We start from the raw sequence: 18759 nt of genomic DNA on the forward strand, positions 1-18759 counted from the left end.
TGCTATTTTTGTTTTGTCCAGGACTATGTTGTGAATGTGACAGATGAGTTTTTGGAGTTTATATCAGATGGTGCTTTGGCCATAGAAGTGTGGGGCCACCGCTGTGCCGGGAACGGACGAGCACTCTGGGAGTTAGATGTTCTGGAGGCCAAGACCCAAACGCTCCGAGACAGGTACAATGGACTTCTTGACTTCTGAATTTAAATCCTGATGCTGAAACTTTACATCTTGCTTAATCCCTGCTGCTGCATGTTAAAAGGTGGAGCGAAGTGTCTCGCCGGATTGAGCTGTGGGTCTCCATTCAGGAGTTGAATGAGCAGGGGGAGTACACATCTGTGGAGCTGCAACCTGCAAAGGACCTGAGCACAGGAGGCATCTTCCAACTCAGACAGGTCAGAGGAAAATAAGGGCGGCTGTTTTACTTGATCTCAGACTGACTGAACGAGAGCAAACATGCGCAACATATCTATGTGAGCAGGGTCACTCCAGGAGGCTCCAGGTGTCTGTGAAGCCGGTCCAGAATTCAGGCACTCTGCCTCTGCTGGTGGAGGCTGTGTTGTCTGTGTCGATCGGCTGCGTGTCGGCTCGTTCCACTAAGCTGCAGAGACCGCTGGACAGCTACCAGGTCTGTGAAAAGCACATTTACAGCCTAAGATGCACACATCCCATTGGAGTAAATAAGCTTGACATCAATGGGAGGGTGGGAAAGGGATGAAAGCAGATATCTATCTGAGAACAGCATGCTCACATTGTTCCACAGTTATACAATATCATGCTGAATCAGCCTGGTTAGGTTTATGTTTTTTGAAGACAAGCAACTTGGAAGTGCTGCTGGGTTCTTGTATTAAATTCACATAGATTTTATTTTAATGCTTTCAGGTTTACTGGCTTTTCTCTGTTGTCTAAGAGGCTTTTCCACTTTGAGTAAAAAACTATCAAATCAAACAAAAAAAATAGCAATTTATACATAATTAATGACACACTATGAGGTTTGTGGAAAATAAACGAAACATCTTTATTTCACATGGCAATAAGAATTTATCCAAACCAAACTTGATTTTGTCTTTTTTTTCATTCTCTTTTTCTATCATTTTCCTCCCATTTAACACTGTTTTGAGATTTGTTCCTAATATATAATTTTTATTTAAAAAAATATTTTATTAATATTTTTCTTTGTTTTCTTCATATTTTCTTCATATTTTTTTATTTTCTTCCCTTTTTTTATTTTTTTCCTTTAAGTTTTTTATTATTTTGTATATTCATTTAGCTTTCCCCACTACTCTAATGTGATGTTCTCTGTATTTTTGTCTGCAGACCAATTGAACCAGCTATTAGTGTTGATGTCAGTCAGCTAAAAACAGAACAGGAGTTTATTTTACATCAGACAGTGATACTGTTAAAGCCCAAGATTGGTGGCATTGTGTTATTTCTTTTTTTCTTATTAAGACATGCAAAATAAAGGTTTTCTTGGCTGCTTTCTGGATAGTACCAGTTATCAGTTTTTTTATGTCTACCCTGCCGATTATTAATTTTGAAAGAACTATAGCACATAAAAGAGGAGAATATGCACTTCAGGGTCTGACAGATGTAGTTATTTTTAATTCAACACAAACTAAAACGAAAAAGACAACTGATGTTTCAAAAGCATTGGTCCACAACCTTTATCTAATTTTTAATAAACTAAAGAAAAAGTCCACCAAAGCATTTGATGTTGGTTGATGGCTTTAAAATGTTGGGATTTCTTAGTTTTAGTGCATTCAATGAATAGAAATAATATTTTTCAGTATCTGACCTGCTGCTCATCGATCAGGGATGAAAATAGAAAATTGGCAGATTCCAACTTCTGGACTATTGATTGGTGCATCTCTAGTTTTGTGCTTTGACTCATCCTTTCCAGAGACTGACTGTCTCTTTCATTGAAGCCAGTTTGTTAGAAATGCACCACTGAATCCTAAAGAAATTTTTGTTTATCTTTTGTAATAACAAAATAAATGATTGTAGCTTGTATATTTTGCTCCGAGTTTCATTGCTGGAGCTTGTTCAGGTTTCCTCACATTTGACTGAGTGTCCTCTCCCCTTGCCAGAAAGAGGCGGAAGACGATATGGATAGTTATCAGGTACCCTCCAAGTCTCCTCCTGCTGCTGTTCTCCACCCTGTAGTTCACTTTGCAGCATGAAGGACACCAATTGATCATATGTTTGTGAGGCAACAGCCTCTGTTGACTAAAAAACATGCTTTATTAAACAGCATTTGCACATGTGGATGATTTCGGATGCTGTAATTATCCATTGCACCAGCAGCTTGTTGACGTGAAAAGCAGCTCCACCCGCTGCTGAGCTGGCAGCCCCCGCTCCACCCAAGCATAGCAGCATGTCTGGCAGGATCTCATCCCTCGCTCACTTTTCCTTCCTGGTCAGGATATTCACACTAATGCTACATATTGCATGTCACCCCCGAATAGCTGAAGTTACAACCCTCACTTAAATGTAAGGACATTGCATGGCTGCATGATTTACTGCACATTGCATGGTGAAAGTGTGTTTATGTCAGAGGCGTTACTTGTTTGGTTTTAGGTCTATTGAGTAAGAAACATTTTGCATAGGGGAGCCTTCTGCTGTGTGGTTCTGTGACAATGCCAGACCCATGTGCCTTATAAACAGGTAGGACTGTGGGCAATAGTTGTAGCAGGGGAGTGTATGCAAATATGTGAGTTAGTAGATGTTTAAAAGGGGTTTCAGACATTTTTTAGGTATTTATACCTGTTCAACTTCAATGTAACTTCAATGTACTGTAGTAAGATTTTATGTGATAGAGCAACACAGTGTTAGATTTAAAAAGCAAAAGAAAATGATGTATGGTTTTCAAAAATATTTTATATAAATAAAAATCTGAAAAGTGCATCGTAGATTTGTATTGAGCCTGCTTTACTCTATTCCCCCTAAATTTGTAAATCTGTAAATCCATAACTTAACCGGTTTGTAATTTATCTCAGTATGAAAATAGCTGTTCTGTGAAGGCCTCAGAGGTTTCTTAAAGAACATTAGTGAATAAACAGCATTATGAAGACCAAGCAACACAGCAGAGAGGTCAGGGGGAAAGTTGGACTTTAAGGTAAGGTTAGAATTAGAAAGAGTGTGGCACAAATGCAAACCTGCTATGAAATGACCTTCCTTCTAAGCTAAAAGGCCAGGCAAGGAAAGCATGAGGAGATACAGATGCACATCCACAGCTTGTGAAATATGACTGTTGCAGCATCAACCTGCGGGGAGCCTGTCTTCAGCAGGGACAGGGAAGCCGGTCAGAGTTACTGAATGGGTGGAAGGAGCTTAATGCAGGACAATCCTGAAAATAGTCAGAGGCTCCTCCACTCCAGACTTGAAACTGGAGTGAAGATTCATCTTAGCTTTAGTGTCTTTGCTTAGGTAGAGACATACCCCACAAATTGTACATCACACTTATCAGACTTTTATTGGTGACAACAGTGTTGAAACCATTTATTTTTTTCTCCAAATCACTATTATGCACTACTTTGTGTAGGTGTGTCACATAAAATGCCAATAAAAGACATTAAGGTTTGTGGTTAAGTGACAAAGTGGGAAAATGATCAAGGGGTATGAAGACATTCGCAAGGCCCTGTAGTTAGTGCAGTACCAAATGCTTTTAATTCTGACACCTTAGTTTTAGAAAATATATTTCCTAATTTTCAGGGTTTTTTAAGAAACAGTGTGGGTGCTAACTCACATAGGTGAGACCTGTGAACACCCCCACGCAGCCAAGGTAACACTTGTCTGTTCCCTGCAGTAGATTATCAGCCCCATTTAGCCAGCTGGAATTGATTCTGGTCCTTGTCTGGTTGTAGGAGGAAGACCTAAACTGTGTTAGAGAGCGCTGGTCAGACGCCCTCATCAAACGCCGGGAGTATCTTGATGAACAAATCAAGAAAATTATCAACAAACACGGTTAGTTTGAAGACGTTAGTTTGGCACAGCTGAAGGAAGGCAATCAGTGCTGTTTTTATTAAAACTATCTTCTTGATTAAATTGTTTTTTTAGAAAAGTCGGAGGAGGACGTGGAGAGAGAAGCGCGGCTGGTGGAGCAGTGGGTTGGCCTGACCGAGGAGAGGAACGCAGTTCTGGTGCCTGCAGCTGGCAGTGGCATCCCTGGAGCTCCTGCAGACTGGTGAGAGAGATAAACACACACATACATACACAGTATTCACTTTAGATGTGCCCTTTTGACTTTTCTAACCATTAAATATATTAATCTGTATGTAGGACTCCACCTGCAGGCATGGAGGCTCACATCCCTGTCCTCTTCTTGGATTTAAATGGTGAGTAAGGCCAAACCTAAAGCTTTATTCACAGCTTCCTCTTTGGCTTTCCAAAATTCAAACCATCTTTTATGTTGCCAGCCGATAATCTGACAGTGAATGAGCAGCTGACCGGGCCACACACTGCTGGAGTTAACTCTATCCTGCCCAAAGAGCATGGCAGCCAGTTTTTCTATCTGCCGATCATCAGACACAACAATGAGGAGGTAAGCAATGATTGTACTGCCCTCTGGTGGCTTAAAGTTAGGAAATACAGAAAAAAGGTTTTCTGTAAAAAGCCCTCGGTGAATAGAGTTGAAAGTTTTTGAAACCGTTTATAGTGATGACGTTTTTGTTTTTTTTTTACATTTATTGACAAAAATCTGAATCCCAGCAAGAATCATGCAGTGATCTCTGATGTATTTATTATATGAAGCTGTCCCACAAGTATAACCACACCCAGAGGTGAACCCCGCATCCACCACTGTCATCCATGTTTCTGAATGAGCTGTTACCTCCCACTCACAGCTTCTGTCTGTTTGAACATCTCTGGAACTGCATGAATTGAAAACAAAGCTCCTGTAATCCACCAGATGTTGGCTGTGTGCTCCTGGGACTCGTCCATTCATGACTCTGTGCACCTTAACCGGGTCACGTCCCCCAACGAGCGCATCTACCTGATCATTAAAGCCACGGTGCAGCTAAGCCACCCGGCCTCCATGGAGCTGGTCCTCCGCAAGAGGATTGCTGTCAACATCTACAACAAACAAGTTAGTGCTGGAATGGGTCAGAGGTGAACACGGAGGCTTGCAGTCATGTTTGACACTTTTGGTTTGTTTCGTTCAGAGTTTCACGCAGAGTCTCAAGAGGAGGATGTCTCTAAAGAACATGCTGTACTCCTGTGGTGTAATCTATGAGATTGTTTCCAACATACCAAAGGTACAGCTCAGGGTCCACGCTTGCAGATTTATGAATTTAAAAAAAAAAGCATCCAGGTATATCAATATGTCATTAATATGAAGCTAAAATGAATCTTTATCATTATTTTCTCTTCTGTCCTTCCAGGCATCAGAGGAGCCAGAGGAGAGGGAGACCTTAGCCCTCATGGCTGCTCGAGGGGACAGCGAAGAAACTCAGGATGGAGAAACGTACATAGAGAAATACACCAGAGGGGTTCTGGAAGTGGAGAACATTTTGAGTTTGGAGAGGCTAAGACAGGTATCCGACTGACTGATTTATTCTCTAAAAAATAAGATGGCACAAATGGAGCCTAGTTCAGTTAATTATTATTATTATTATAACTAATAATCTTATAATGTAAACTACAGTTTGGACTGAACATCTGTCCAAGCAGCTGGATGCAGATGGCTGAACTAATAAATTGCTGTGCATCTAGTATGCATAGGAAACATGACAAGTGTCAAGGTAGGTCAAGTTTTGAAGAGGTTTCCAATCCAGTTGCCATCATACCGTCCCTTAGATTTGAAGTCATTTTAATCATATGCCAGAGAAAGTACCACACACACACCTGCTGCTGCACACTGTCGATCTGCTGGCTGAAAGAGTAATATTATCCTATTTCCTTGCTTACAAAAATCCCAGATGTAGCTATTTAGAAATGTATATAAAATAGTCCTTTTTATTCTACATTTTTGTGTAAATAGCGTGATATTTTCACTGAATTATTATATGATGAGACTCTCATACCACCCCATTGATAGTGTCTAGTTGGTAAGTCTCATATTACACTATTCAAACTGCTTTGGATTACTAAAACGTCTAAAAATGGCTTGGAAACTCCCTCACAAAAGATGGTCCTGGGAGAGTTTGTTTGTAATTAAGCAAAATAAATGCTCAAATGTCACATATATTCAGTTTTTATTTTCTTAAGATGTTATATTACAAACTACATCCAATGATTGTGGTTCTAACCCAGTTTTGTCTATTAAGTCTTATAAAATATAAGTGATTATGATCAAACCAAAATCCCCTTGATTGCCGTCATGCTTTTCCACTCGAGTCATACATTTGCTTACAGTAGCCTATGAGTAAATTATATGAAACCACTCCTTAGTCATCAGGTACAAAACGTCCTGATCACACGTCAATCTGTACCAAAACGTACAGATTGACGTGTGAGCAGTATGAAAAGTCCTTGTGGCAGAGAGCATCTTTATTTTTCGGCTAGAAAACGACTAAAGTCCAAAAGTATGAAATGGCAATGAAGCGAAATGACCAGCATTGTTCTGTTCTGCCTATCATCTTTCCTGCAAACACTGGAAGTAAACGGACAACTTTTTAGTGGCTGTTTCAGACGGCCCTTGTCTTTTATTTGCCCATAAAAATCAAGGTAAAAAACGTTACATCTTTTGCCCATAAATTCTGTCTAAATTTAACCAAAACAAAAATTCTGAGTGTCAGACTTTGTAGCCATATTTAGACATTAACAAATGTCTTTATCTAGGCATCTTTACACCTTTCGTCCATGTTTTCACATTTTCCAGACTTAAGGCAAAGTCGTCCTTTCTACATCTTTTCAAAAAGCTTTTGCTTGGGTGATTAAATTTTGTTAATTCACCTGAAACTACTGCTACCATAACTTTGCTGTTTTGCTACAGACAGATCTATCCTCGTATGTCTCTGCAGGCTGTGACTGTGAAGGAAGCACTTGCTGCTAAGGGAAGACATTTACGAAGGAGTGCAAGCACACCAAATGTACAGCATGTAATTAACGCAACCTTTTGCGACTGAACACATGCATATTATGGTTTGACCATAAAGTTACTAAAACGTTTTTCGTTTTTCCACAGTCTTCGTGCAGTAAAATTGACCTGACTGAGGATGAAGATGGCAAGACTCATCAGGCATGGTTTAACCTCCTCTAAAACACACTTTCTGTCATTTCATTATAAGATTTCCCTTTTTTGTATTATGTTGGTAAAGGTACACTCAAAAATAACACATTTATATAACGAGAACCTAAATAAAATGTTGCCTCGACTTATTGTTTATTGGAAAATAGATTCTTTGCTTGGCCTAAATGCTACAAATAATTTTGTATTAAACCTAAGGGAACACAATGTGTTCATATTTCTAAACCTCTGAGACTGTATATTGTTGTATAGGAGCTCTGCGATCATGTGGACACTAACTGCAACCCTCAAGATGGCTCCATTTGTACCACACCCATCAAAAACAATCAGAACCCAGATAAAGCCGGTAAAAGTCAGCTACACCAAACAGATCAGATTTTGACAATGTACAGAAAAATTATGCCTGGGCTCTCTCCAAATGTTCTCACACAGGATCGGGTACTGAGAGTTCCACCTTTTTCAGCGCCAGCCCCTTCAAGGTCCTTTCCCCTCAGCCGCCTAAATTCCTCAAGTCTTTGCTTCCTGTCAAAGAGGAGAACAAGGCGAAGAAAACCCTGGAGGCTCGGCCCCTGCTGGGACTGGAGGTAAAGAGGACTGAGTTTAGTCTGTTTTTTGTTTCTTCGAGGGTTTTTGTCTTATGTTTTTTACAGATTTGTTCCCTGTGCCATTTGATTCATTCTCAGCTCCATCTGTCCTTGCTTTGTCAGTCCTGACTTACATTTTACCATTTTCCCCATCAAATTCCATTTTCAAATTGGCCTAATAAAAGGTGAACAGAAAGAAAAGATCCCCCTCATTATTTGCAATGTTGCAAGGGCCAAAACATGACTTGAAACTAAAAATATTCTCTTAACTTGACAAAACCCTGCTGCCTTCATTTTTTTGTGTGATTTTGTTTGAGATCATTGCATTATGCAGTATATGGCTACTCTGACCAATTGAAATATCCATGTTTTATTTTGATTTTATTGGTAAAGTGTCCTAAAAGAGGTTTAGGTACTTAAAGTTAATTTGGAGTAAGGCATTTTGAAGGTCGTTCAAAGTTTTTATTTTGACTTTGCAGGGATATTCACTGATTTCCTACTAATTTAGTAAATTGTTCAAAGTGAAAGAGTTCCAGAGTCTAGGTTTCAGCCTTTTTTGATGCAGCCATCCAACGTTTAATAGAGCCTAAGTACCTGGACCACATCTGTATTTTAGAAACATCTTTGGGCTTAAAAGATATATAACTACATATCATCTGCATAGCAGTGATTTCCATAAACTTACTAAGAATTTGCTCAAATGGAAACAGGTACTATGGTACTAAGACAGAACTTTGTGGCACACCATAGACAAGAGCAGTGGAAAGGACCTTAATGTAGAAGCAGTCAGAGAAAAGGATTATTCAGACAATATGAAGAGAACTATTCCTAAACAGACCAGTAGACCTTGTACCTGACCATGACATCATATTGTGCAGTTTGTGTATAAAAATTAAAAAAGTTGTCGAGTTGAATGGCTGAATTCAGCTGACAAACTGAAAAAAAATTATCTTTGTGACAGGCTGCTATAAACAAACTGCCTAAAAATCTATTTTTCCAAAGGACCTTTGTTGTTTGCCGTGTAATGATGGGACACTTGCCCATCCTTTGAGTTTTGGGGCCTTTTAATTGATCTTAGTTAAGTGTCCTAATAAGCAAAAACCCATTTGTCTAAAATGGTAAAATGCTGGACTGAAAACCAGTGAAAAATCAGCAGAAGTCCAAGACAAACTTGAAAACCTATTAATTAGAAATATGAATTTATAGTTTTTTTTTTCAAGCAAAATACTACAAAGAAATGGATTAAGACTCATACTTATGGCATTTTTGCACCAAACTACATGTTTATTGCAGTAAAAATGTTGCATTCCTCTGATTTAGGGCACTCCAAGCAATGTTTTTGTGAAATGTTTAACTGCATGGCACTAACTGTAACCAGCCTGCCCAGCTCTGTGCATGCTGTGTGTGAGTGTGTGGTGTTTGTTCTGACCCATCTGCAGAGCATGCGCTCATTTGTGGACAGCCCTGCTCTGCTCCCCTCTCCCTGCTCCTGGCGCCGACCCAGGGCAGGCAGCGAGGGCCACTGCAAGCCTTCCACTCCCACCTCCAACCCCACCTCCACTGCCACCAGCAGGCAGCTCAGCCGCACACAGTCACTCACTGCTGTAAGTGCTACACATGCATACATACAGGTCGTAAACAGAAACTGCACTTCCTGACACATATTGGCTCATTAACTGCTAACTACAGTGGCATCACTGGCATAGTTTTTGCTTTGATTGACTTTGCTTGAAGAGCCTGAGCTGCTCCCTGAGCTGCTGCTACTACACACAAGTCATTTTGTGAGCTATGAGTCACAACAACAAGGAGCAGTTTTGGGTGGCTGACCAGAAAACATAATTTCCAGCTCTGAGAGCAAAGCAGGAGGCTATATGTGCAAAAAATATCAGATTGTTTATGGCTTACAATCATTCAAGTATTTGGCTTGCTTCTTTTTCAGAATTATCTTTTACAACTAGTGTTCTTGCATCCACCTTTAATGTTGCATATATTCTGTGCAATTTAACGGAAAAACAAACATCTGTTTGAGTCAGAGAAAGAGAGAAAAGAGAAAATCATGAGTACCTCCCATCAATTATAGTAAATCTGAGTAATCTGAGATAAGGGTAAGCTGTCCTAGAAGTATTTTCTAAACAACTGATGATTCAAAAGGGATACAAAAAGTAACCTCAGCATTCTGTACTATATACCATGGCATAGCAAAAGTAATTGTCAATTATTGGAGAAACTTTGGGATAACAGGGACATTATGAAAACAGCTTGTCTCTCCAAAATTGCTAAATAATCAGGCATAAATTAACACAAAAGAAGCTGCAGGGGTTTCCAAAACATACTGGTTTGGGTTCTACATGTAAAAATTAAATCCTGTGTTCTCCACAATAATCTCCATACATCTGATTAGGGTGAAGAGTTACAAAAGATAGACATTCCACAAGAACAGCCCAATATGGCCAGAATCTCTTAAAACCTTGTTTGTTGAAGACTGTCTTGATCTGATAAAACCTAACTTCAAATTTTGGCCACAATTACAAAAGATACATTTTGGAAAGCTTGCTAGAAAAAATAAAACCAGAAATCAAAATTTTAAAGGGTTCTTTGTTGCATAAAGATAGAACTTTAGCTCACTTTGAGTTTGGGAGCAATTCATAGACCTCAGTTAAGTGGCCCAATAAGCAATAACACATTTGCCTGACAGTGGGGCAAATACAGTCATAATTAATAAATTTGAATATTATTAAAAATTTCATTTATTTCAGTAACTGATTTTCACTTACACCTAATGGAAACATGACATTTAAGATTAGAATATTAATATATCAGACCAATAAAAAAACATTTTTCATTGAGAAATGTGCGCTTAATGAAAAGTAGGTTTAATACCTGGTTATTTTCAAAAGGCACTTTTAATCTGACAAACGAGCCTCATGTTCTAATTTATTAAATATAACTGTACATCATTGCACATACAAACATCAGCAGCATCTAGCTGTGGGGTTGAATGTTTTTCAGATCTATAATTTTTTTAAGCTGGATTAATTTATGAGGAGTTTTAAATACCAGTCGGTTGTGACCCTAAACCTTGAGGCGTATGCTAGTAAACTTCAAATGTAGAGCAGTTTTATTTTTCAGCATCACCGTTTTAAACCATTCACTTCCAATCGCTTGCGGTAGTCATGCAGCCAAGGTGGAGTATCCATCCTACCAATGCTGTTTGATGCATATTTTACACATACCAAGGATCTTCTTGGAACCACTTTGTTACCCATTGAAGTTATCTGTTTTTATGCCTGATTTTGCTAAATTGGCATACCAAATACTTAAATTTATATGCATTGCATTGTTTTTTAAAAGAATATTCTCTTCATAATTTAGCATCTGATTGAGAGCAAAACACATTTTTAGTATAATTGTAAGAGTTAAAGTATTGGAAAGGCTGAGCTAGAACCCAGAAAATGAAATCTGTTGGCTACTCTGGGGAGGACCTTTGTACAAGAGATTATTTTGTGTATTTCTTTCTCTAACACCCTGTTTTGTTTTTATGAATAATTGTACAGAATATGTCAGATTAAAGGTGAAACCAATGAAATAATTTACCTTGGATTCTACATTGTCTATCACAAAACCCTGGCATTTGACACTAAAGCAAACGTAAGGGATGGGGGATCAAAACCCACATCTTCAGGTTGAACACCTGACATGTTTCGATTCACATTCACCCTCTGTTGGCTTTGTATACAATTTTGAAATATATACTGAGGTATCCTGTATCACAGAGTTCATACATCATATTTATGTTTCATCATCACTGAGCATTTTCACTGACTCCATTCTCTTTAGAAACTGAATGAATCCATAGAATACAACACAAATTTAGCTAAATTCAACTTTTGTCTTGCTGCCTGTTTTTTGATCAGCACGACTCTGAAGAGGAAGACACGGATGTGTCTCTAAATCTAAATAGGGGCCCACTGGACCAAAGCAGCTTCCAGAGTTACATCCCAGAGGATTTTGCAAACTTTGAGATATACAACGCCACTCTGGAGAGCTTGGACGGGTTTCGCACTGACTCAAAGGGAAGCCGGTGTGGAGGTGGGAGCGGAGACAGGGAGGTGTCTCGCAGCCCCACAGCCAGCAGCTGCACCAGTGGCTACTTTTCCCACAGTGAATCCAACGCCACTCTGTCCGACGTGCCTTTCAGCACCAGTGAAAGTTCTGACCACCTGAGCTGTGCCTCCAGAGAGTTCCACGACCCTGCTGGACGAAGCTCTGCTCAGACCAAAAGTGTTTCAGCAGGGAGCAATGGAGACCAGCCTCTTTCAGCGCGTGGTGGTCCTGAACAGTTCATTCATCCATCCTCTCCTCCTGTCAGTATTCCTAACTGCACAGATAAGCAGCACACTGTCCCACTGCCACACAACTGTATTCTGAGTACCAGCCAGGAGTTCACAGACTTTAAAGGGGCTGATGACAGTATTAGAGAAGGGGATCTGGCCCATTTTACTGAGAAATGGGGGCAAAGTGGGTTGGAACTTTCTACAAACCACCAGAAGGAACCAGAACTTGTAAAGACATGTGACAATCAGCTCTCATCTGACCCTGAAAATGTAATATTCAGATGTCCTAATTATGAAAACCCTGTTAGCATAACTGTGTCTTGCTCCAACACAAAAGTACCTAGCACTTCCTTAAATGCCGCCATCTCTGCACCCGATAGAGGCCTGCTCCTGTCCTCATCCTCCAAAGATCCCTTTCCATCACTCCCACCTCCAGCATCGGCATCTGCAATCAAACCTTTACCAACAGCACAATCCTCTGGTCCAGCTCAAAGAGCGGGAGGAGAGCCCCCTATACAGGAGCCGGCACAGGGAGACCTGCCTCATGGTAGCCCCTGCCCCAGTCCGAACCCCAGCAGCGCCGAGCCCTCCGGGGACTCCAGTGGGGATGAGAGCAGCCCTGTAGCTCAGCTTCCTGACTGGATGGCACCTGGGGAACAGGTGTGGGTAGGGAAAAGAAGAGGAACAGTTTACTATGTAGGAGGAGTGGAGTTTGCAAAGGGGATCTGGATTGGTGTGAAGCTGGATTTGGCAGTGGGTAAGTAACATATTTCTGTTTGTGGAGCAAAGTGAATTTGTTTAAATTACTTGTAAACCTGTAGGTATTATTTGGTGCTTACTTTGTTTATTTTTGTTAAAACAGCGTGTCCCTACTGAACATAGACTATTTGGTTTTCAGAGGGACTAGAGAGACAGGTACTGGCTCAGCGGGTGTCGCCAGAATCAGAAAATGTTCAGCTAGACTGAGGACATACTTCTTAAAAGAAACAACAGGATTTTTTATGTACAGTTGCAGTCAGAGGTTTACATACGGTCTTTATTGGTAAATGCGGCTTCAAACGGGGACAGTGTCCTGTGTCCTATTTGTGCTGGCTCCAAGCCCAGCCCAATGCAGAGGGTTGCATCAGGAAGGGCATCAGGTGTAAAACGTTGTCACATCTGCCATGCCAGTCAAGAACATGATCTCCATACTGGACCGGTCGAGGCCCAGGTTAACAACGACCGCCAGTGGTGCTGGTGACCAACAGGGTACCGGTGGAGATTGGGTTACTGTTGGTCAGCAAAGAAGAAGAGGAGGAAGACGTGTCCATAGGCAGAGAAAGAAGTGGAGAGTTAAAGAGTTTGCTCACATGATGCAGAGGAGGAAGGTGGAAATATACTGTGTTCAAGAGACCAGGTGGAAAGGTAGCAAGAGTAGAAGCTTATGAGCAGGGTTCAAGCTGTTCTACCATGGTGTGGATGGGAGTTATCTTGATGGAGGAGATTGTCAGGATTGTTCTGAAGGTGAAAAGAATATCAGATAAGGTGATGAGTCTGAAGCTAGAAATTGAAGATGTCAGATTGTTAGTGGTTATGCCCTACGGGTAGGATGGAAGTTTGAGAAGAAGGAGAAATTCTGGAGCGGGTTAGATGAGGTGATGCAGAATATCCCCAGAGGTGAGAAAGCGGTGATTGGTGCAGATCTCAATGGACATGCTGGACCAAGGAACATAGGTGATGAGGAGGTGATGGGCAGGTTTGATGTCCAGAACAGAAATGCAGAAGGACAGATGGTGGTAGAGGATGGAAAAGTTCTGTATGGAATGGCTGTAGTGAAAACTTTCTTCCATAAGAGACAGGAACACAGTTTGACTTACAAGAGTAGAGGTGGGAGCACACAGGTGGATTACATCTTTCGTCGACGATGTGATCTGAATGAACTCAGTGACTTCAAGTGAGAGTGTTGCCAGACAGCATAGGATGGTGGTGCGTAGATTAACTCTGGTGGTGAGGATGTAGATTAACTCTGGTGGTAAGAATGGCATTGAAAAGGATAAAGACTGGAAAGGCAGTTGGTAATGATGATATACCTGTGGAGGTATGGAAAAGTTTAGGAGAGGCAGCAGTAGAGTTTTTGACTACTCTGTTCAATGAGAAGATGTCTGAATGGAGGAGAACAAGGAAGATGTGCAGAGTTGAGGCAACTTCAGAAGAATAAAGTTGACGAGTCATAAATTGAAGTTATACAAGTGGAAGCTAGACTAAGGCCAGATGTGAACATCTGAGAGCAGCAATATGGTTTTCCTGCCAAGGAAAAGTACTACAGATGCAATATTTGCTTTTAATGTTAATGGAGAAGTACAGAGAAAGTCAGAGGGAGCTGCACTGTGTTTTTGTAGATGAAGAGAAAGCATATGACAAGATGTGGAATTGCTAGAGGATGTCTGGAGTATGTTAGAGTGGTGCAGCACATGTATGAGAGCTGTAAGACAGTGGTGAGGTGTACTGTAGGTGTGACTGAGGAGTTCAAGGTGGAAGTGGGACTGCAACAAGGATCAGCTCTGAGCCCCCTCTTGTTTGCTGTGGTGACAAATATGGATATGGATTATGGTTATTCCAAAAGATATAAGCTTCATATTTAAATGGCAAACACCCTAGATGTACTCCACTTTTTTGTATAAAACATCTATTTTTTCATATTTTTTATCATGCAAATATAACCTATAGAGAGACTTAAAACAAATGTTTCTACTCATGTTCTAGTATGCTATGTATGTAGTATTAAAAAAGCAATTGTTTTCTGTTCAACTTTCTGACTCACAAACTGTATTTCAAATCTTTAAAGGCTCCCTTTAAAATTAGTAATCAGTTCGACGTTTCTCTAGGTAAGCACAATGGGACTGTCCAGGGCAGAGTGTACTTCCGCTGTCCCTCGGGCCACGGTGTGTTTGTGAAGCCATCTCGACTCACCAGAGGACAGCCCTCCATGGACACAGACGCCCAGACTTTCATCAAATAGGACCCAAAGAAGAACGTGCGCTCTGGGGAGCAGCAAGGACCCAGAAGTTGCCCCCTCGCCTTCTGCGTCTGACCCCGCAGACTGATTTCTGACCACTCATGCGCTCTGTTGGTGTGGATGCTTTGCTAAACGGCATATCTTACCTGTGCATTTAATGAAGTATTTTGTAGTTGCTGTTCAATGAAAAAACAAAATCACTATGCACATATCTGAGTTTTCTATATGCTCATATTTTTATAGAGGACTCAACTTTTTCTGGGAATATTATCCGCCTAAGTTTTCTTACATCGCTTCTGAAGAATATGTCATATTTTTGTATTACAAAACATGCCCCTCTCTGAGGCTCATAATGAAGTGATCTGGGATTTGAAGATTAAGAATGTACTACTGTTCATAAACTTTGATATTTACGTCAATATGTCACGTCAGGGCTAACCAAAGAACTACGGTTCCATATCTGCTGTTACGAGTGTTGTGTTATATTTTCTATTGTATCTATACATTGAGATCCTCACTATAAATTGACGTGTCCCAGTAAAGCTTAGTGCCATATCTGGAGGAGCAATGCCACGTAAAGTTAAAGCTGGAGGAATCTGCCAAACCTGGGAGCAGCTTTCAGAGTTTGCAGGTAGTAATTGTCCTGTTGATGTACTGTAGCACTGTGGAGGAAATATTTCCTGTTCGGCCTGAGACTGAATGAGGAAAGGTTGCACTGGAAAGGGATATACAAATGTATGTCTTATTCTGTTACTTGCAAAGACCCCTCTCACTACTCGGTGAGAAGTTTAATGAGTTATAAATCATATCTAAAGAGTATGGACCTGTGATCAGTATGTCAAATGCAGAATGTGATCCTTCCTTTCATGGAGGATTGAATAAATAATTCAGAAACAACCGTAGTTAAGGTAAGAAAATTAGTTTTCCTCTAAAGTTTCATTTTTATAAAAGTTATGACCTGTCCAGAAAAATAATCAAGCTGCAGTTTCACTTAAATAAAACAAACCCAAGACCTTACTTTAAAGAAGATTACAAAGCTGCTCTCCCTTATAAGGAGTTGTTAATGTAAATGTATTTGAACATAGTATTTACGCTATTGTACAGAATTGTATTTATAATGTATCTTGTTTTAATTGGTACACGGTGTTCTAGAATAGAACATTTAAAATACTTTCTGTGTGTTGTCTCTTCATTTTAATAGGCTGTTTGATCATAATGCTTCGTTATGTTTGGTTTTACACATTCAGAACGCACAGGCATCAAATAGGAATGGAACAATATTTGTATTTTAAGACCTTGTTCCCTGTGCCACTATTTACATGATGGATATACACTACAGACCAAAAGTTTGGACACACCTTCTCATTCAAAGAGTTGTCCTCATTTTCATGACTATGAATATTGTAGCTTCACACTGAAGGCATCAAAACTATGAATTAACACATGTGGAATTATATACTGAACAAAAAAGTGTGAAACAACTGAAAATATGTCATATTCTAGGTTCTTCAAAGTAGCCACCTTTTGCTTTGATTACTGCTCTGCACACTCTTGGCATTCTGTTGATGAGCTTCAAGAGGTAGTCACCTGAAATGGTTTTCACCTCACAGGTGTGCCCTGTCAGGTTTAATAAGTGGGATTTCAAGCCTTATAAATGGGGTTGGGACCATCACTTGTGTTGTGCAGGAGGTGGATACAGTACACAGCTGATAGTCTTACTGAATAGACTGTTAGAAATGTGTATTATGCCAAGAAAAAAGCAGCTATGTAAAGAAAAACGAGTGGCCATCATTACTTTAAGAAATGAAGGTCAGTCAGTCCGAACAATTGGAAAAACTTTGAAAGTGTCCCCAAGTCCAGTCGCAAAAACCATCAAGCGCTACAAAGAAACTGGCTCACATGAGGACCGCCCCAGGAAAGGAAGACCAAGAGTCACCTCTGCTGCAGATGATAAGTTCATCAGAGTCACCAGCTTCAGAAATTGCAGGTTAACAGCAGCTCAGATTAGAGAACAGGTCAATGCCACACAGAGTTCTAGCAGCAGACACATCTCTAGAACAACTGTTAAGAGGAGACTGTGTGAATCAGGCCTTCATGGTAAAATAGCTGCTAGGAAACCACTGCTGAGGACAGGCAACAAGCAGAAGAGACTTGTTTGGGCTAAAGAACACAAAGAATGGACATTAGACCAGTGGGAATCTGTGCTTTGGTCTGATGAGTCCAAGTTTGAGATCTTTGGTTCCAACCACCATGTCTTTGTGCGGCGCATGAAGCATGGAGGAAGAGGTGTGATGGTGTGGGGGTGCTTTGCTGGTGACACTGTTGGGGATTTATTTAAAATTGAAGGCATACTGAACCAGCATGGCTACCACAGCATCTTGCAGCAGCATGCTATTCCATCAGGTTTGCGTTTAGTTGGACCATCATTTATTTTTCAACAGGACAATGACCCCAAACACACCTCCAGGCTGTGTAAGGGCTATTTGACCGAGAAGGAGAGTGATGGGGCGCTGCGCCAGATGACCTGGCCTCCATAGTCACCGGACCTGAACCCAATAGAGATGGTTTGGGGTGAGCTGGACCACAGAGTGAAGGCAAAAGGGCCAACAAGTGCTAAGCATCTCTGGGAACTCCTTCAAGACTGTTGGAAAATCATTTCAGGTGACTACCTCTTGAAGCTCATCAACAGAATGCCAAGAGTGTGTGGAGCAGTAATCAAAGCAAAAGGTGGCTACTTTGAAGAACCTAGAATATAAGACATATTTTCAGTTGTTTTACACTTTTTTGTTCAGTATATAATTCCACATGTGTTAATTCATAGCTTTGATGCCTTCAGTGTGAAGCTGCAATATTCATAGTCATGAAAATAAAGAAAACTCTTTGAATGAGAAGGCGTGTCCAAACTTTTGGTCTGTAGTGTATGAATTTCTAAAAATAAGTTGCGCAAGTCGGGCTGCTTTTTAAGTTGCTGTTTTTTAATCAAAGTTCATGTCCATTTGTTCCTCATTCCACTGATGAACCAGCTGTTCATCAGTCTATCCATCTGTAGGTCCACCCTTACCCTTTATGTTGTCCATCCATAATTCCAGTCTACCATTTGTTCATTATTCCATCAGTTAATCTACAGGTCCTTCTCAAAATATTAGCATATTGTGATAAAGTTCATTATTTTCCATAATGTCATGATGAAAATTTAACATTCATATATTTTAGATTCATTGCACACTAACTGAAATATTTCAGGTCTTTTATTGTCTTAATACGGACGATTTTGGCATACAGCTCATGAAAACCCAAAATTCCTATCTCACAAAATTAGCATATCATTAAAAGGGTCTCTAAACGAGCTATGAACCTAATCATCTGAATCAACGAGTTAACTCTAAACATCTGCAAAAGATTCCTGAGGCCTTTAAAACTCCCAGCCTGGTTCATCACTCAAAACCCCAATCATGGGTAAGACTGCCGACCTGACTGCTGTCCAGAAGGCCACTATTGACACCCTCAAGCAAGAGGGTAAGACACAGAAAGAAACTTCTGAACGAATAGGCTGTTCCCAGAGTGCTGTATCAAGGCACCTCAGTGGGAAGTCTGTGGGAAGGAAAAAGTGTGGCAGAAAACGCTGCACAACGAGAAGAGTTGGAATCGGCCCTTCTCCACAAT

General features: G+C 40.4%; 1 protein-coding gene across 4 annotated transcripts in view; it reads left to right on the forward strand.

Annotated features, from left to right (window-relative positions):
• kif13a (kinesin family member 13A) overlaps positions 1–16266 on the forward strand; it is a 49032-nt gene extending 32766 nt beyond the window's left edge. Inside the window, exons 23-40 of one of the 4 annotated variants that reach the window (XM_047360761.1) lie at positions 22–173; positions 260–392; positions 479–625; positions 2085–2117; positions 3861–3960; positions 4054–4180; positions 4276–4331; positions 4413–4537; positions 4904–5080; positions 5157–5249; positions 5376–5528; positions 6957–7034; positions 7121–7174; positions 7436–7529; positions 7616–7767; positions 9207–9371; positions 11682–12858; positions 14966–16266. In XM_047360761.1, the coding sequence (XP_047216717.1) occupies positions 22–173; positions 260–392; positions 479–625; positions 2085–2117; positions 3861–3960; positions 4054–4180; positions 4276–4331; positions 4413–4537; positions 4904–5080; positions 5157–5249; positions 5376–5528; positions 6957–7034; positions 7121–7174; positions 7436–7529; positions 7616–7767; positions 9207–9371; positions 11682–12858; positions 14966–15099 (3150 nt within the window). In that variant the 3' untranslated portion in view covers positions 15100–16266. The remainder of the gene's footprint in view (positions 1–21; positions 174–259; positions 393–478; positions 626–2084; positions 2118–3860; positions 3961–4053; positions 4181–4275; positions 4332–4412; positions 4538–4903; positions 5081–5156; positions 5250–5375; positions 5529–6956; positions 7035–7120; positions 7175–7435; positions 7530–7615; positions 7768–9206; positions 9372–11681; positions 12859–14965) is intronic. The other 3 variants (XM_047360762.1, XM_047360764.1, XM_047360765.1) reach the window with 3 other exon arrangements.
• The last annotated feature ends 2493 nt before the right edge of the window (positions 16267–18759 follow it).

Source organism: Girardinichthys multiradiatus, chromosome 3 (assembly GCF_021462225.1).
Source record: "Girardinichthys multiradiatus isolate DD_20200921_A chromosome 3, DD_fGirMul_XY1, whole genome shotgun sequence".
NCBI classification, from domain to species: Eukaryota; Metazoa; Chordata; class Actinopteri; order Cyprinodontiformes; family Goodeidae; genus Girardinichthys; species Girardinichthys multiradiatus.